At 40.8% G+C, this 18097-nt stretch overlaps 2 protein-coding genes across 6 annotated transcripts in view; one reads left to right on the top strand and one right to left on the bottom strand.

The window, feature by feature from the left end:
* The window catches only part of NRF1 (nuclear respiratory factor 1), a 120565-nt gene extending 109277 nt beyond the window's left edge, over window positions 1–11288 (bottom strand). For 3 of the 5 annotated variants that reach the window (XM_054564313.1, XM_054564316.1, XM_054564318.1), the window contains exon 1: window positions 11175–11288. The gene's annotated coding sequence lies outside the window, so the exon portion shown is untranslated. Of the gene's footprint in view, window positions 1–8673; window positions 8796–9755; window positions 10520–11174 lie in introns of those variants that run through there. The other 2 variants (XM_054564314.1, XM_054564315.1) reach the window with 2 other exon arrangements.
* Window positions 11289–17242: 5954 nt separating this feature from the next.
* Window positions 17243–17745, top strand: LOC129063536 (60S ribosomal protein L35a-like). The gene has a single exon (XM_054564657.1). The coding sequence runs from the start codon at window positions 17301–17303 to the stop codon at window positions 17631–17633; it is 333 nt and encodes a 110-aa protein (XP_054420632.1). The 5' UTR covers window positions 17243–17300; the 3' UTR covers window positions 17634–17745.
* The last annotated feature ends 352 nt before the right edge of the window (window positions 17746–18097 follow it).

The raw sequence follows: 18097 nt of genomic DNA, 5'->3' as shown, positions 1-18097 counted from the left end.
ATGCACTTCTGAAACCAGTTAATTCCTATTTCAATATAACCTTATATTTAGTGCTTTCTTTCATCGTTTGCATTTACCAAGTACATTACCCATGCTTCATTTGTTCATCCTGTTTCCACAATTGTCTGTAGAAAAGCTGCATAACCAAGACGCCTGGATGGATGGGAGACTGCCTATTACTTTACTTATCAAGTTCTGTCCTGTTTAAATGTCATCGTATCACATTCATTAAACAAATATTCTTTTAGCAACTTTTCTGTGTAAAATTCTGGACCAGAAACTGTAGGGGGCAGGGGAATGGCACATCTGGCTAATTAGTTTAACCCTCAAATAACTTAGAGTAGTTCTCAAAGTGAACCACAGAATGCTGAGGGTCCCCCCTGAGAATTTTTCTTGGAATCCATGTCAAAACTGATTTCATAGTAACTAAGACATTATTTACCTTTTTCCATTGCGCTTTTATTTGCACTTATGATGCAGAAACAATGACAGGATAAAACTATCAGCACCCCAGCACAACTGAAGGCAATGGCACCACACTGTAGTAGTAATTATTATATTCTTCACCTTCATGTGCTCAGTTTTTTTTAAACAGTATTTAAGAATGCATTGATGTAAAAGTAAAAATTATTAACTTTATTAAATCTTTACCCTTAAGTTCACATTTTTTATTATTCTGTGCAACCAAAAGGAAAGTATGCAAAAAACACTTCCACATTTGAAAGTATGATAGCTGTTTGAAAAGCACATGTACCATGTTATGAACTGCAAAATGAATTAACCACTTTTTCACAAAAAACACAATTTTTACTTGAAAGAGTAGATGACAGAAAAATTATATGGTTGTTCTGATCTGGGTAACTGTCATTTTCTCAAAAATTAAGAAAGTGAGCTTGTCATTTCATGGAAAATAATTGAAAGTATTTTGTTGACAATGATAAAGTGTGATATTTCAGGTGATAGTTTTGGAAAACTATTTGCCACTGTGAGCTTGATAACTTTCCATTACTTAAAAGCCTTTTCTATTGAGATCAGCCATAGTGTTAAATAATGTGATTTTTGTGTCAACATTTGGAGAATCTTCATAACTCAGTAAACAAATATATTCCAAGTGATCAACATGTTACAAAATCATACATGGGTTCAAGGATCCATTCAAAGACTATGGTAAACCAACAGATTTCAATGTAACAAAGTACAATCAAAGTTTCAGAAACCACACTACCACTCACCTTTAAAAAAATAATACTGCTGAGTTTTGGTGTACTATCAAAAAGGATATTCACAATTATCTGAAAGGCTCTTAAAATGCTCCTCCTTTTCCCAACTACATACATGGTATGAGAACAGGTCTTCTCATACATACTTTAACTAAAGCAACATACTGTAGCAGATTAAGTGCAAAAGCAAATACAAGAATCCAGCTGTCTTCTATCAAGCCAGACATTGAAGAGAGCTGCAAAAGCTATAAACTACTACTACTCTGCCCTGGCTGGTGTGGGTCAGTGGATTGAGCACCGGCCTGCGAACCAAAGGGTCACTGGTTCGATTCCCATGCCTGGATTGCAGGCCAGGTCCCCAGTGCAGGACACATGAGAGTCAACCACACATTGATGTTTCTCTCCCTCTCTCCCCACTCTCTAAAAATAAATAAATAAAGTTTAAAAACAATACTACACTTCTCATTAAATCGTTGTTTTGGAAAAGTTATTTTTTATTTAAAAAAACCACTTCACCCATTTTAACACATAGTAGATGTACTATTATTTTTAAATGAATAAACATTCTCAAAATTTCTTTCAATTTTTAATGCAGTAAATGTCAAAAATTATAACTCACAGAAACAAAAGCTGTTGAGTAGGAAAGGGTCCTGAGACAAGAGATTAAGAACCACTGGCTTACAGTGTAATGAGAGAAAACAAACAATAACCTAAAGGAGAATGTGATGATGCCACAGTCCCACTACTCTTGGGACATTCCAGGTCTTCCTAAGCTATGATACCTACCAGGCTCTTGAAATAATTTATTTAGCCTTGCTGTCAATATAATAAAAAAAAGTAATTCATTTAGAAAGCATGAAAAGGGCTCAAAACCAATTTGAATTGATGGGTTTTCCTTTTCTCATTTTCTAAATAAATAGCCAGAATTAAAACTAGTTTTATTTCCCTGGTATAAACTTAGTAAGCCTATAAAAAGAAGTCTTTCACAAAAGACTATATAACTGACAACTCTCTTGGAAATGCATTCCACACAATCAAATTAGTAATGGAAAGCTATGAAATTTGGTTCCCTGTCTCTCAACAATAGGGCAAAAACCCCTAGAAATCCTACACTAGTGCCAAAGGTCAGAATGCCAAAGTTGCCTTTCAAAAAAAGGGGGGGGGGGATCATATGCATACAAGCAATCATTTCGTTTTTAAAAACACACATTTTTGCTCATCCTACACTGAAGGATACACAAGACACTGGTGGTGGTGGTGATTTCTGGAGAGGGACTCTGGAGAGAACTCACTTCTCACTGTATTCTTTCTGTATAGTGTACTGTTTGATATTTGAACTATGTACATGTAATAATTATTAAAAATAAGTATTTTTAAACCACCACTTCCATATCACCAATTTCTGTTTTACCTCAAATGCAAATTAATAGTAGATACGGGTATCATTAAATGCATATTAGTTAAATAAGCATGGACACACATCTCATATATCTGACAAAAGCATCAAAAGCAAGTGGTCCATCAACCTGGAAGTGATCAGCCATTGATTACCTGAAGGAATACGTGATTATTTGATTACAAAAGGACTATCTATTAATGCCATCCTTATAACCCTTTTCCCTTTTATATTCACTACTGCATTTGTGTTAAGAAATAGTCTATGAATAGCAGCAAAGGAGGTGAATTTAAAGATTCCTTTAAACCATGCAGCAACATTAAATTCAGATTTAGTTCCTGTGTGTACTATGCCCTATGACCTGATACTGCAACAATTGTAACACACGATGTCAATGTGACAATGTGCACTTGGATGTAAACAACTAACTGCACCATATATAAATTTAATAATTATACCAATGAAAAAGACTTGGGGATTTTAACCAATTCTAAGTTTAACGAGACAATCTTATGCTGTGGCTACAAATAAATCTAATTCAAGCTTGCAATACATTAATCACAGTGGCTACATGGTAGCTAGGATACAATAAAACTGGACCCACTGGGGTTTGTATTTACCATACCAGTAAACAGTATGCATTGTATTATTATATACCACTATATACAGTATGTATATATTCTGCATATGTATGCATACACACACATACAGGTATACTTGGGAATATATCCAAATCCTTATATATTAAAATATTCTTAATTATTGGAATGGTAGAATTATTTTCTTCTGTTTGCTTTCCTACAACAAACATATATACACGCCTTTTTACTTTAAGAAGAAAATATCCTATTTATTGTTTAACGTGTCATAACACCACTCAGGATTCATTTTAGAAGGAATTTTTATTTACAAGAAACTTTCAAATACCATTTCTGTCCTCTTCATTTTTCAAGTAGGGAAACAGGCCCAGTGAGGGTAAGTGACTTACCTGCACAAAACCTCACAGTGACTCCTTAGGGCCATAATTATATTCTCCATACTTATGTTTATTTTTTCCGATTATAAAACAATGCATTTTCAATAAAGATTGATTTGAAAAGTACAAGAAAGAAATGAAAATCATCTAGACACTAATAAACCAAAGATAACCACCGATTTGAGAAGTTTATTTTCTTTCTAAAGTTTTTCACTATAATACATTTTGATGTGGAAAAAACTTAAAATATAAATCCAAAAATCAAAAAAAGACAAATAAATGTTTAACTCAGTCACATAACTTGTGATAGAATTATTTCTCCTTAGACTTAGTACCCAAAGCCAATTTTAGGTCAGGAGACTAATTCTGTGATACTGTTTTTATTTTGCAAACCTTGGTTAGTTCCCAATTTGTGAGTTATTTGTATATGGAATATCTGTTGCTAAGAACTTTATTTCATGATCATTTAATGAAAGACAAAAGACAAAAAACAAACTGAACAAAGGAAAAGAGAATACTCTAAATCTATTGGGCTGTCCATAAAGTTCATTTAGTTTTTTTCCATAAAATGGCTCTAGTAGCACTTAGTTTATCTTTAACTTCGATCAGAACAATTTTGTTAGATTGTATTGTGACAGCCATCATATCAGCATGCATTTTTTTAAAAACTTAACAAAATTGGTGAATTTTTGTGTAGCCATTTTAATATTGTAGATCGAAGAAACTACAACATTTCCAGCATATTATGTTTTATTATTTCAAGAAAGGTAAAAATGCAACTGAAACAAACAAGAAAAGATTTGTGCAGTGTATGGAAAAGGTGCTGTGACTGATTGAACATGTCAAAAGTGGTTCGCAAAGTTTTGTGCTGGAGATTTCTTGCTGGACAATGCTGCACAGTTGGGCAGTTCAATTGAAGTTGATAGCGATCAAATCAAGACATTGAGAACTATCAACATTATACCATGCAGGAGATAGCTAACATACTCAAAATACTCAAATCAATAAAATTATTGGTAAAAATGAAAATGCGTCTTATTTTATAGAAAAAAACCATACGGACTTTTTGTCCAACCCAGTATTTAGGGATCCTCTTTGTAGATTTAGTGAATATAGATAATCTACAAACACAAACTAATTACAAGTTATGTAACACTAATTTCCTGTGTTTAAGATTACTCAATATATTTACTCAAATCTTCTTGTATACCAACACTTTTACAGGGTATCATATAAAATATTACCAAGCATTCTATTATTGTCATTATTTCTGAAAGACACTATAACATAGGCCAATGGTATTTTCATTACATGGTCAGAAAAATTAAGCAAGGAGATAATAAACGTCTTGCCCCAGATCACTAGATGAAAACATTACATTTTAGAAAATTTCCAAAGTATAAGCAACTCCCAACTTAAAGATGAATTGAGTGCCATCTATTAGCTTTCTTCCAAAACTCATTTTCTCTTTAAAACCAGTAATTTGACCCGCCCCCCGCCCAACAAAGCCTATTGTATATAGTGCATGAATACTCATATACTAGTGTGAATCCTGGAATATTTTTTAAAAAAATTTTTTAAAGCCCGCATCGGGCAGCTCCATTGGTTAAAGTATTGTCTCCATACACCAAGACTGGATCCCCAATCAGAGCACATACCAAAAAAAAGGAGTCTAAGTAAGAGATAGCAATATTCTGAAATTGGTTAAGCTTTGGTCTTCCTCCCAGAACCTTCTTTCTGGTGCTCCTACTACTATCTCCTAGAGGTGCCTAATAACTTCCCAAAGTTCCCCACCTAAGACACCCACTCAAAATTTCTTTCCCTTGATCAACTGCTGTCAACTAATAGAAACAACACTTGACTTAATCATTAACATTACTGAAAAGGCCCTTGACATCTGTGTGTGTCCAGAACCCTTTGGAAATCTCAACAAAGTCATGAACCCACTCCCCAGAAAAATCACGTATGCACACACACACAAATTTTTCACACAATTTCAAGGGATCAGGATCACAGGGCCAAAATATATCCATGAACCCCAAAACTATAAAACCCAGGTTTAAAAAATCCCTGCACTTTAACTAAATATTGTAAAACCGCAAAACCTTTCACAAGGAACCTGCATTTTAAAAGACTATAAACTCAAACACACTCTACTATATATTCAAATATATAAACTCTAATTGTTAGAATTTATGTCCTTTCCCAGTGTTTTTATGCTCTAATTCTCATGAAAGAAGGAGAGGACTGAACCTATTTCTAAGCATGGGTCCTCTATTAAACTGGGTTTTATAGGCTCTACCCTATATTCAATAATACTCAAGAAACCTATTGTTTCACTATCATGATTTCTGGCAAATCAATACATAAATACACACATACACACACACTCACTCAGAAAATTTAACTCTTAACTGCCACATACAGTTTTCATCCTAATGAGCTCTCTGTAGCAGACTGCTTTCACCTTACTAAATTCCCTTAATCCCTATCCTCAGCTCCTTCAATCCATGCCACTCATCTTTACCCATTCTTTTTCAACTTCCTTCAAAAGGCCCTTCTTTATCCACCTGACCCTCAGATGCAGATGCTCCACAAGGTTGCCCTTAAGTCTTACCCTCACTCTTGATATTACACTCTTGTAGTTTCCATGACACTATGCTTATGAATACAAATCTCTTCATTGGCCCCCACTTCCCCTTGAGCTCCAGCCCCAAATCTGTAGCTATTAGACATATCTGATTTCCATGGCTAGAATCATATCCTATTACCTTCCTCCTCAAATCCTGTTGTCCTACACATTCCCTATCTTAAAGGCATCATCATCCATTTGCCAACTACAATCTTTACCTGCCCCATGCTGGTCCCAATCATGTCACAACTTCATCAGCTTCACTTCCCACTACTCCCCATGTACTTACTGCAAAATCTACTTGCAATTTCTCAGACTATCAATGCCCTTCCTCTAGTCTCTTCTCCATCAGGAAATCTACCAATCACACTTAAAAGTTCTACTTCAACATCCCCTACATGAAGAGTCTTCCCTAACCTCACTTAATTCTCTCTGCATCGCCCAGGCCCTCCCCAGAGGGAATTCCCCCCACCCTCTATAATCCCACACCACTTTCTTTACTCTATTTTAGTTCTCACAAATTGTGTAATAGTTGAGCCCTTATCTTTCTCTATTACTAGACAAGGCCCACAGTTTTTTACTCTAGCACCTAGCACATGCTTGGAATATTGTATGTCTTTAATCAATGTCTGGTGAATGAAAGGCAAAATTCTGAAGGACACACTTAAGGTTATTTCTCAATGGAGGGTACAGCTCATCCTCTTTTGAACATAAAACAAGAATTAAGTCCCCTAGCCCCTAAGTCCTCATTTCTAGTGCATTGCTTAGTTTTAAGCAATGTTTCATGAGGACATTTCCTAACTTCCTCTTGTTCTTGTAGGTTTAGCTGCCAGCCTAGCCACATTAGCATTCAGTAGCAGCAACAAAACAGACTCCAAGTTCTAAAAAGCAGAGTCTTTACCAGGAGTAAATTACAAGCTCTTTTTTGAAAGTGCTCTTAAAAGTTTATGCATACAAAGCTCATTCTTCATGATTCTGAAAAAGGCTTGGCATCGTTTATCCGACAGGCACTACTTAAGTGTTAAGAAAATGTCCATTTAAACTGTCAGCCAAACTTTTCACATTTGTAACTAGGAAATCAGGGTGCATAATTAATCTAAATATTATGCTTATATACTAAATACACTATAAATAATAGGTAGTCTAAATCACCAAACTGATGACCCATACAAAAGTAGCCCTTTGAGCTTCATTTAAACCGTATACCTCCCAAATTCCAGTGATCATCCCAATCTATGAAATTATTTTGCCAGCATCATTTATTCTTTTCCCCCAACATACACACACAAGCCGCCGCCCCCCCCCCCCCCCCCGCCCACATATATACACATAGCCTCCTTAAGAAATAGCTGGTGGACCAACAGCAGTTTGATTAAGGCAAGTTATGAAATCTGGGATTCTGGAGTAGATTCCTCATGGTCAGCTTATCTCTTAAGTGACTTTTGTTGATATATAGATATGCCTCAAGGGATCAGAAATATTGTAATTCTGTCTAACCAGCCCTAGTTTTTTGATCTGTTATTTTGTCTTTTAAAAATATACTAAAATATCTCTATAAAGTTGTATTTCTGACTTTTCTTCCCTTCATATTAATATTCACATTTTAGGACAGTGTACAGACAACATGATGAAAAGGGGAAAAAAATAAGGCTTTTTTGAAGCTTTGGTAACCAAACTGCATTGAGTAGGATCAAAAATAAATTAGCCTAATTCTGAACTGCACTTCAGAAGAAATACTCATATATATTCCAGGATATACATAAGCCCCTTATTTTCCTTGAGCAGTCAAAAATTCATTTTCCAGGTTTTGTCCATTATTACATCAAAGTAACCAGACAAAGCCTTCTTGTTGCTCCAGCATTAAGCTTCCAATAGTTAATTTGATTACAATCTTAAACACCTGAAAGTTAATTTGTTTCACCTCCTTTTACTATTTCTCTTCTAGCCCATTCACCTTAGTAGGAATCTGATGGATAAAAATACTAACTGAAGAACCAAGAAATTGGATAATCCACCCCCTAGCTAATAACAAACTATGATACATAATGGGCAAAAATTAACATGTACACAAAGCCACAAAAAACAGACTGGACTTAGTCTATGTAAGCTCAGGCTAAAAACGCTAGCTTTAGCTCTCGAGGAAAACATGAAAGAACAGAGAGAAAGAGTGAAAACATCCTTTGGTGTAGACATTTTCTAAAATGTTTTTACAAAACCAAAGACTGACATTTATAAAGCTGATCTTACCAAATACTATTTATATATGTATTAATAAGCATCACACAGTCACACATAAATATTCAAGTAGCACATTCCCAGCTCCAGACAGAGTACATGGAAATGCTTCAGGATAGAGTAGACACTTCTGACACTCAACAGCTCACAGAGCTCCCCCTTCACCCTCCCAACTGTTCACAATGTAACTGAGTTGGAAGAACGGTGGGCTTACCTAAAGATACCAGAAGTATGCAATAACTTCCTGCTGGCCAGAGGACTGGGGGGGTGTGCTTCTAAAGGCTGACAGTTCATAGTCCTTCCAGAAACCAAAAAATCAGCATGCCTTTTCAAATACTTGTGAAAAAAAATTTTAATTTCAATAATTACTGTTCATCATTATTATTCCCCAAAAAACATTTACTGAATGCCTTATTACATATTAGAAAAGAGGTATAAAAATTAATCCCAGACCCCAAGGAGCTTAAATTTCCCTTAAAAGTCACCCACTTGTGACTGTTTCACATAAAATACTTTTTGAAGACAACCCAAGAGTCTGGCTGAACCTACAGGCAATGCAATTCAGGTATTTAAATCATGGGAAGTTGGTCTTCAGCTCCCTAGCAAAATTAGAGATGGATGCCTAATTGTGATTAAATTTTAAAAACTACAGTTTTGCATTCCATTGGAATATACATGAATTCGGAGGGAAGCCTGAAAATCTTTCTCCTTAAATCCCTTCTATTTCTGAACAAGGGCCCTCTTCTCCTACTCCTATAGGTACTTCCCTAAGTCCAGAAGTTAAATTTCCACAAAACCTGGTAAGAAAACTATTCCATGAAAACTGTTGGCTCGGGGGATGAGAAATTTTTTTCCCCCCTGAGAATATGACCAGTGACTACTAATAAACAGTCGTTTTTCCTCATATAAACTCTTTGAGATAGGGGTGGTGAAGGCAGGTGCGATGAACTCAAAGGACTATAAATAAGGAAGCTGTCAGAAGAAAAAAAAAGTCCCTTGACACAAAAATTATGCACACAACTTAGGACCCACGTTAAGTATACTACATTACATGTGGTATTTTATGTTTACTGTTGCACTCAGTAAAATAAGGAAATTACACTCAGATAAGCAGACAGAACTAGTTATATTTACACTACCTTATGGGATAACATGTCAAGAACTTTCAAACACAATTCTAGGGAGTCAGGTCAATATTGTATAACACCCACTCCCCAACCCCCCCCCACACACACCCCAGCATCTCCAAGATCCTCCCTCCTTTTCCCCTTGAATGAGAACAACCCAATAACTTACTGTTCACAGCCAAAGGATAAGAAATTTTTTTTCAAGGTTGGGCAGAGATGAAGTGGGAAAAGGATCACTGTAACTGTAGATAATGTCCGGGACAAAGCTGGTGACAGGTTCACTCACACTACCTTTCACTCTAAGAGTTTCCCTACATTGCCTCTACACACTAAGAAAATGTGCATTTTACTTTGACCACAGAAAGACTTTAGCACACTGACACCAGCTCTAAGGTAAGCAATTAATATATTCGAATCTGATGCTTTAAAGGAAGGGATAGAGGCCAAACAACAGCTCCTCCAACTGGCTGGAGCACCACTCGAAGCCCTGAAAATATTAAGATTTTTAAACAACTTCAAGTCCTGAAGAGCAGTCAGACAGATGCACTGTAGAAACTTTGGGACCAGCAACGACGCACAACAGGTGAGAGAAACAATGGACATCATCACGGCACAGTGAAGTGGATAACATGCAGGGACAAACCCTCGAGTCCCCGAAAGTCCGCGGATATGGTATAGTAACCATGTCCGAGACCATCCAAGAGCCCCTATCTTTCCAGTGGCAAAGGTTCGGTTCCTGCCGAGGGTCGCGCCACTCCCCCTCTCCCTCACCCAGGGGACCACCACCCCAGGCACTGGAAGAACCGGGGCTCCTCCACGGGCAGCATCTCAGCCGTGGAAGAAAATACAATGTCGCTCCTTATTTCTGCGTACAAAAGGACTTTGCGCCCTCCTCCTCGAGCTGCCGCCGCTGCCGCCCGGGCCGCCTCCTAACTTGCAAGAAGGTGGGCAGCGCGCCATATTCCAGCGTCCCCCAGTCTACCTGGGTAACAAGCCTACGCCACCCCGGCGGGAGGGAAGCATCGGAGGTCGCCCAAAGAGCCAGCCTCCTCTCCCGGAGGAGACAGCGTCTCCCGCGCCTGACTCGGCCCAGCCCGCCGCGCCGCCCGCGGCTCAGACCCAGGAAGGGCCGAGGGGGCGAGCGGGGAGCCGCGGCTCTGGTCCCGCGCAGCCCGCCCACCTCCTGCTCCCGGGCCCGGCGCGCTCTCCCGCGCCTCCCGCTCCCAAGCCCGCGGGAAGGCCGGGCCCGGGCCCCGGGTTCCACCGTGGAGAGGAGGCCGCGGCCCCGAGAGCCTTGGGCGGCAAGGGAGGCCGGAACCCTAGGGCTCTCGAGAGGGCAGCGCCTCCCTCCCGAGCCCGCCAGGACGCCTGGGGCCTAGTGCGGCCTGCGCATCCTCGGAGTGGCGGTTTGACTGGGCCGGGCCGGGGCCCCCCGCCCGAGGCAGGCCGAATCCGGCGGGGGCCCAGGCCCGGAGCCGGGGGCGGCAGGGTGCCGGCTGCGGGGCGGGCCGGCCGGCCGGCGGGCGGGCGGCGTGTTGCGGCTGCGCCGGGGCTGAAATAGCTGGAGATTGCGCGGTAGGGCACTCACCTCAGAGCGGCTGCGCTACCGTGGGCCTGCGCCGTGGAGACTGCGACCGCGCCGGCTCCTCGCAGCCTCCTGCCACCAGCGGCAATGGCGAGCGCTGCCGCCTCTGCCGCCGCCGAGGGGGAGGGGAGGGAGGGGAGGCACGCACGCGACGCACAGGCTCGGCTTCCCCGCCCGGCGGCCGCCATGATGGGGAGGTCGGCGCTGCCTCAGCGGGGAAGTCCTGAGGGTGCTGGGCGGAGGGCTTCTGTAGCCCCCCGCGGCCTCTTCGCGTTCACATTTCGCTTCAAAGGTTTGGATGGGGCCGAAACCACGAAAACAACTGGAATAGTTAAATGTGGGCGCCCCGGGGAAGTGGCGCGGGCATCCCAAGATGGTTGCTAATCTGGAAAAATAGTAATATTTCTCGCCCTCCAGCCCCGGGAATTAGGACTCCTGAATGTACAAACACAATCGGAAAGCAGTGTGCCCGCATTTTACTCAGCCCTGCCTTGCCTGTCGCATCCTTACCCTTTCTTCGGAATGACCCTTGCTTCCTTATCTGAAACCCTTCCGAGGTATATAAAAGCAACATTTTTTGTACAAAGCAATATATTAATTTATTCGCTCATTCATTTGTTCGGCGAACATTTCTAGACACTTTCTATGCCAGCTATTTTTCTGAGGGCGCGGGAGGAAGGAGAAGCCCTCGCTCTTCAGGAGCGTACATGAAGCGTGCAGGGACGCTTCTCCCCTCCCACAAGCAGGTGCCCGAGAGGTAGGGAGCGGTGGATAGCAGAAAAACGATCTAATTTGAGAGAGATCTGAGGAGTAGTTTTTGTTGATCTTTGTTTTTAGAAGTGTGATCAAGAAACTACCTGAATAAAATCACTCGGGCTGTTCATTGAAATCCTGGGCCCGGGTTGGTGTCTCCAGCATCTTGGCTTCTGAGCCCAGGACCGTCCCCATTAACACTCCCTCTGTTCCCGGCCCAGACTCACCTGGGTGATTCTCATGCACACCATAGCTTAAGAATCAGTGAATTACTAAGTATCCCAAAGGGTGTCAGAAAAACAGCTCAACAAAATTAGGAAGCTTTAATTTTTAGCACAATTCCATTTACCGCAAAATCCATCATCTCCAAAGACGGAGTGACTTTTGATCCAGCAATTTCTAAGAAAGTGACTTGACTGTCACCACCAATCACTGAGGTGCTCATGTCAGAAACCCAGGAATGATCCTTTACTCCCTCCTCTGTCCCTCAAGTCCCTATATTCAATTAGGTCTTTAAAACTGTCCTTCCTTATTTTTTAACTTGGCTCAGGCGACTATCATCTCTCATTAAGATACTGCAAAAAAAAAAAAAAAAAACAACACAGAAAACAAGAAACTCTTCATGGTCTCCCTGCCAGAGGAATTGTCTTCTTCAATCCCTTCTGTACCCTACAGGTTGTTCTTTTTAAAAATAAATCATGTCATTTCCTTGCTTAACAAGCTTCGCAAAATCCCATTCCCCTTAAGTTAAAGTCTAAAATCCTTTGAGGTGACTTCAAGGCCCTTCTGACCTCACCCGCTGCTGCCACCTCTGACATCATCTGTCACAGACTTCTCCCACTGACTGCTGCCAAGCTCGGGAGCTCTGAGGTAGGACGAGACAGGAAGTTCTCCACCTCACAAGTTTTGCAAGGGCTGCTCTCTCTGCACAGAACTTCCTTCTCCTCTCTTTACTCCTTCTATTCTACTTAAATCTTCATCTGAATAATTCCTACGACTTCTTAAGATCTCAACATTAATACCATTTCCTCCAGAAAGCATTGCCCCTTCCCCACAGAATGAGTGAGTGCTTGGCCCTTCCATGATCACACCCAGTAGTTACCACACATGTTTTTGTTTTTGTTTTTAAATGTATATTATATTTTTTCCATTACCATTTTGTCCCCTTATACCCCCCACGACTTATGTTTATTGAGCCCCAGTGATGCGTCATGCCCTATTTTAAGCCCTTTTCACACATTATCTCCTTTCTCATTTAATTCTCAAGTGAAGCCCATGAGGTAGGTATTACAATACTATTATTATTAGCTCATTTTGCAAGTGGAGAAACAAAGCATGTGGAAGTTACTTGCCCAAACTCAGACAGTAATACATGGAGCCAGGTTTGAAAGCCATCAGCCTGAACTCAGAGTTGTGCTCTTAATCATTATCAGAGTTTTTCAGATTGCAGGTCACTACCTACTGATGAAGCACAAAATTAGCTTAGTGAGTCATGACCAGTATTTCATAAAAGAAATAGAAAATATTGGAGAACAACAAACTTTGAAAGGCTCTTGTGAAACATTTATTTCAGCTATAAGAATGTCTGTGCATAGGTGTATGTGTCCGTACTGGACCGTGATATAATATGCATTTCTTATTGGATTATAGTTGCAAAAAGTTTGAAAACACTGCCTTACTCTTTCTGCACAGCTCTCAGACCATGCACCCTCCACAACCTGGAAGCTGCAGGAGGGTAGGGACTTGTCTTGTTCACGACTGTATCCCAGCATGTCTTGCAATGTGTGACTCACAGTAGACCTTCAATAAACAGGTAATGAAAGACCTTTGTGCCTACCCTCCTCAAAAATGCAAATTACTTTCTTAACACAAATGAGCCCGGGAACCCCAGTTGCTCTGCCCAGAAAGCTCTTCAGTCTGGATGACCTAAGATTCTAGAATCAGTCTCAGAAAAAAAGAAAAATCTACCCTACTAGATTAAAGAACTGGATTCTGACAAAATTGTAGTGATCATCCTGAGCACAAGGGAGTCATAAAATGCAGGCAATATATGCAAGAAGAAAACTCCATGAGGTAAGAAGTAGACAGTAATTGAATTAAGAAAGAAGGAATGACTTAAGATGACTTAACCTTGAGGCCCAGAGCAAGGAAAAAAAAGGAACCTAGACTCTTGAGAAATGGCTGGGAGCTCAGCAGCCTGGGCAATGCAGATCCCCAAATTGGGTTTGCTTTCAGTAAGCCGATGGTCATTTGATTGACTAGTTATCTATAAAAAATTATAGTGTATGCTAAGAACCAAATGAGCGGTGATACAGACTGTAAATGCTTCAAGTGATCAGAAATAAAGTCATGTAGGAAATTTGTCCTTGACAGATGGCTCAGTTGGTTGGAGTGTCATCCTGTGCACCAAAAGGTTACAGGTTCCATCCCCCATCAGGGCACATACCTAGGTTTCGGGTTTGATCCCTGGTTGGGGCACGTACGTGAGGCAACCAATTGATGTCTCTCACATCAACATCTCTCTCTTTCTCTCTGTCAAGTGAATAAAGACATATCCTTGGGTGAGGATTAAAATAAATAAATAAATAAATAATTTATGTATTGTAGGCAATTTCACAGAGTACCTTGATTTGGCCTTGAAGTGTGGTCAAGATTCACATGGGCATAGAGCAGAAAGATAAAGACACTTCACCTGGGTAGAGTGTTGGGGGAGACTGGACAACAGGTCGGGGTGGGAGTCCCTCAGGCGTGATACGTAAGTAAAGCAGCACAATGACCTCAGGGTGAGCAGCCAGTGTTCGGGCCTGTCTGAGGTGGTTTTCTCACTAGTGAGATAGACCCTCTAAGCATCAATTAACAGGAGCTGACTTGCAGGAAGCTTTTAGCTTCCAGTGTGGCCTGTGTGCATAGCAGGAGACAGAGATAAAGAGGGGCAAACTGAGGCAACTTTGCACGAGGGACCCTTCAGGACCCACTGATAAACGTCATGGGATCCCAAGAGCAGCAGCCTCTCAGTCTCTACTTTGGAATGTGCACGGCCCCAGCCGCAGCTCCAACCCCGTAACGATTAATGGGAACCTAGCACTATGTGACCAATTCGAGGGGAGTTTTGCCCCTTTGGGGACAAGGGCTGGCCCTCGAGGGGTCTGCATTTCCAGACACCAGGCCCCAGCGGCTGCACCCCCACGCTTTCAGAGGCTACAGGCCTCCACTCGGAGCCACGTCCCATTGTCCTGTCCCATCGTCCTGTCCCATCGAAACACTTCCTGCCTGTGAGACTTTGGCAAGTCACTTAACCCTTTAAGCCTGTGTTTCTTCACCCATGACACAGAAGTTAAAAGAATCAATACTCATAAAGTGCCTGGCACCCAGGAGGCACACAGTAAAGTACTGAGTATTATTAGCTCTCCCCATTAATCATGTAAATTGCTTGGTACAAAATACAGACCTCATAGATGGTGGCTGCTGTGATGATGAGGGTGATGATGAGGATGATGACGACAATGACGATGATGATGAATAAACTCTTCCTGACGACATGCTACATCCTTAGGGTGTATCCTTCTCCCAGAAGTTGTGGAGAACATGCAGGGGAATGCCAAGACAAGGGATTTGGATAAGGGAGCAGTGGGTAGCAGGTTGGGAATGTCTAGATGAGTTTTTTTATGCCTGAGAATGATTTGAGGGGAAAGGGATGGAAAAGACTATTTATTGCTACCTCAGTAAATCAAATATTTCGCATTTGATTTATTAAGGTAACAACTTTTTTTTTTAATCCTTGAGGATTTTTTTTATTGATTTTATTTTTTTTTAAGATTTTATTCATTTATTTTTTCTTCTCATCGAACCACTTTTTTTATTGTTTATGCTGTGACAGTTGTCCCAATTTTTTCCCCCTTTGACCCCTTCCCCCCAGCCTGCCTCCCACTTCCATAGTCAAATCCCTACACCTTTGTCCATGCCCATGGGTAGAGGAAGGGAGAGAGAGAGATAAAAAGAAACATTAATGTGAGCGAGAAACATTGATTGGTTGCTTCCGACTGGGCATAGAACCTGCAACCTAGGTATGTGCCCTGACAAGGGATCAAACCCACAACCTTATGGTGTACAGGGCAACGCTTCAACCAGCTTAGCCACCCGGCCAGGACAAGATAACAGCTTCTAAACCCCATTTTTCTTTAAGCTTAATTCACTGACCTCACCTATCTATAAATCAAGGGAATGTTAACAATCATTTTCAAAAGGCCCTCCTCTCCGTGAACCCAAGCTTCCCTGATGATCCCTTGTAATATACATCTCCTGCTCCAAACTGTTTCCCAAGTGTCACCCGACATATGAGACTGCAAATTGTGATCAGGAGCTCGTGTCATACAGACAACTGCAAGCTCAACAGGTCGAAACCTGACTCGGCATCTTCCCTCTAAGGTCTTTCTCCTCCTGTTGTCCCAGTCTCAGTTAACAGTGTATACTAGTTATAATGTCTTAGAATCTTATTTTATAGGGCTTCTCAGCTCGGTTCAACACAGATTTGGTGCACTGCGATGTACCAAATGCCTGGGTGCTGAGGATGTAATGGGAAACGCGGGCCCTGCCAGAGGAAGTGGACTAATGCTCCTCCAACTCAATTCAAATACACTAACCTCCCTTAAATAACTGCTTCACTTGCAACACTGTTAATAAGTTTCCCTAAACATTTTAAAAAGCATACATAGCCCTGGCTGGTGTGGCTCAGTGGATTGAGTGCAGGCCTGCAAACCAAAATGTTGCCAGTTCAATTCCCGGTCAGGGCCTGTGCCTGGGTTGTGGGCCAGGCCCCCAGCTGGGGGCGTGTGAGAGGCAACCGATAGATGTATTTCTTGCACATTGATGTTTTTCTCTCTCTCTTTCTCCCTCCCTTCACCTCTCTCTAAAAATAAATAAATAGATTCTTTAAAAAAAATAAAAAGCATGTATACAATAATATTTTCACTTTACCTTTTAAATACTGTATTTAAATGCCTGAACTAACATACAAAACCTCTTCACATAAATAATAACAGCATGATTTATTAAACATTCACTAGAAGTCAGGCACTATTGAAAACTCTTGTATGAACTCATTAATTCCCTCACCACAACCTCATGAAACGGGTACTATTATACTCATTTTACAGGTGAGAAAACAGAAGCACAGGAAGTTTAAGTTACTTGTTCTTAGTCATCTATCTAGTAAACAGGTATTAATCTAATGACTCTTAAAAATCTAATATAATACCCTTATAAATATACTGAATGTCACGTTCTCTCACTGCTCGTTGCAAACTAGTAAAATTCGCTTTTTCCGCCATCTTGAAGCCTGTAGAGCCTGCTGGGAACAGGACTTCTACAACGACAAGTATGTTTGGAAGGCTGTGGTCCAAGGCCGTTTTTGCTGGCTATAAATGGGGTCTCCGGAACCAGAGGGAACACACAGCTCTTCTTAAAATTGAAGGTGTTTATGCTCGAGATGAAACTGAATTCTATCTGGGCAAGAGATGTGCCTATGTGTACAAAGCAAAGAACAGCACAGTGACTCCTGGTGGTAAACCAAACAAAACCAGAGTCATCTGGGGAAAGGTAACTTGTGCTCATGGCAACAGTGGCATGGTCCGTGCTAAATTCCGAAGCAATCTTCCTGCTAAGGCCATTGGACACAGAATCCGTGTAATGCTGTACCCCTCAAGGATTTAAACTTAAGTGAGAAGCAAATAACAGCCCTGACTGGTGTGGCTCAGTTGGGTTGGGGCACATGGTTGGGTTGCAGGTTGATTTAGTTCCTGGTCAAGAAGCAAACGGGAGCCAACTGGTGAATGTTTCTCTAACACATCAATGGTTCTCATCCTCTTTCCCCCTCCCTTCCCTCTCTAAAATAAGTAAATAAAATCTATTTTAAAGAGGAAAAAAAACTAGTAAAATTCTCTAATACAAGTCTAAAATGAGTTACTTTATACTTTACATTGGAATCACAAAACTAATCTATCAGATTCTCTAACATAATAAATTCTCGAAACTTTACAAACACTGAAAATACCTATTTGCCCAGAATATCAACAGAGTTAACACAAAAATATGAATACCATGAATTTGATTTATTGCATCATTCTCATATTTAATTCTGAACCTTCTTAGGATTCAATGACATTTTCTGTTGAGGC

This window comes from Pteronotus mesoamericanus, unplaced genomic scaffold (assembly GCF_021234165.1).
Source record: "Pteronotus mesoamericanus isolate MK-2021 breed Mesoamerican mustached bat unplaced genomic scaffold, CSHL_Meso_final scaffold_85, whole genome shotgun sequence".
NCBI classification, from domain to species: Eukaryota; Metazoa; Chordata; class Mammalia; order Chiroptera; family Mormoopidae; genus Pteronotus; species Pteronotus mesoamericanus.
The sequence above is the reverse complement of the archived record's forward strand: the minus strand, read 5'-3'. Positions and strand labels throughout refer to the sequence as shown.

What these genes read in the sequence shown, in the direction of transcription:
- LOC129063536 (XM_054564657.1), top strand. Translation starts at nt 17,301, where the DNA reads ATGTTTGGAAGGCTGTGGTCCAAGGCCGTTTTTGCTGGCTATAAATGG.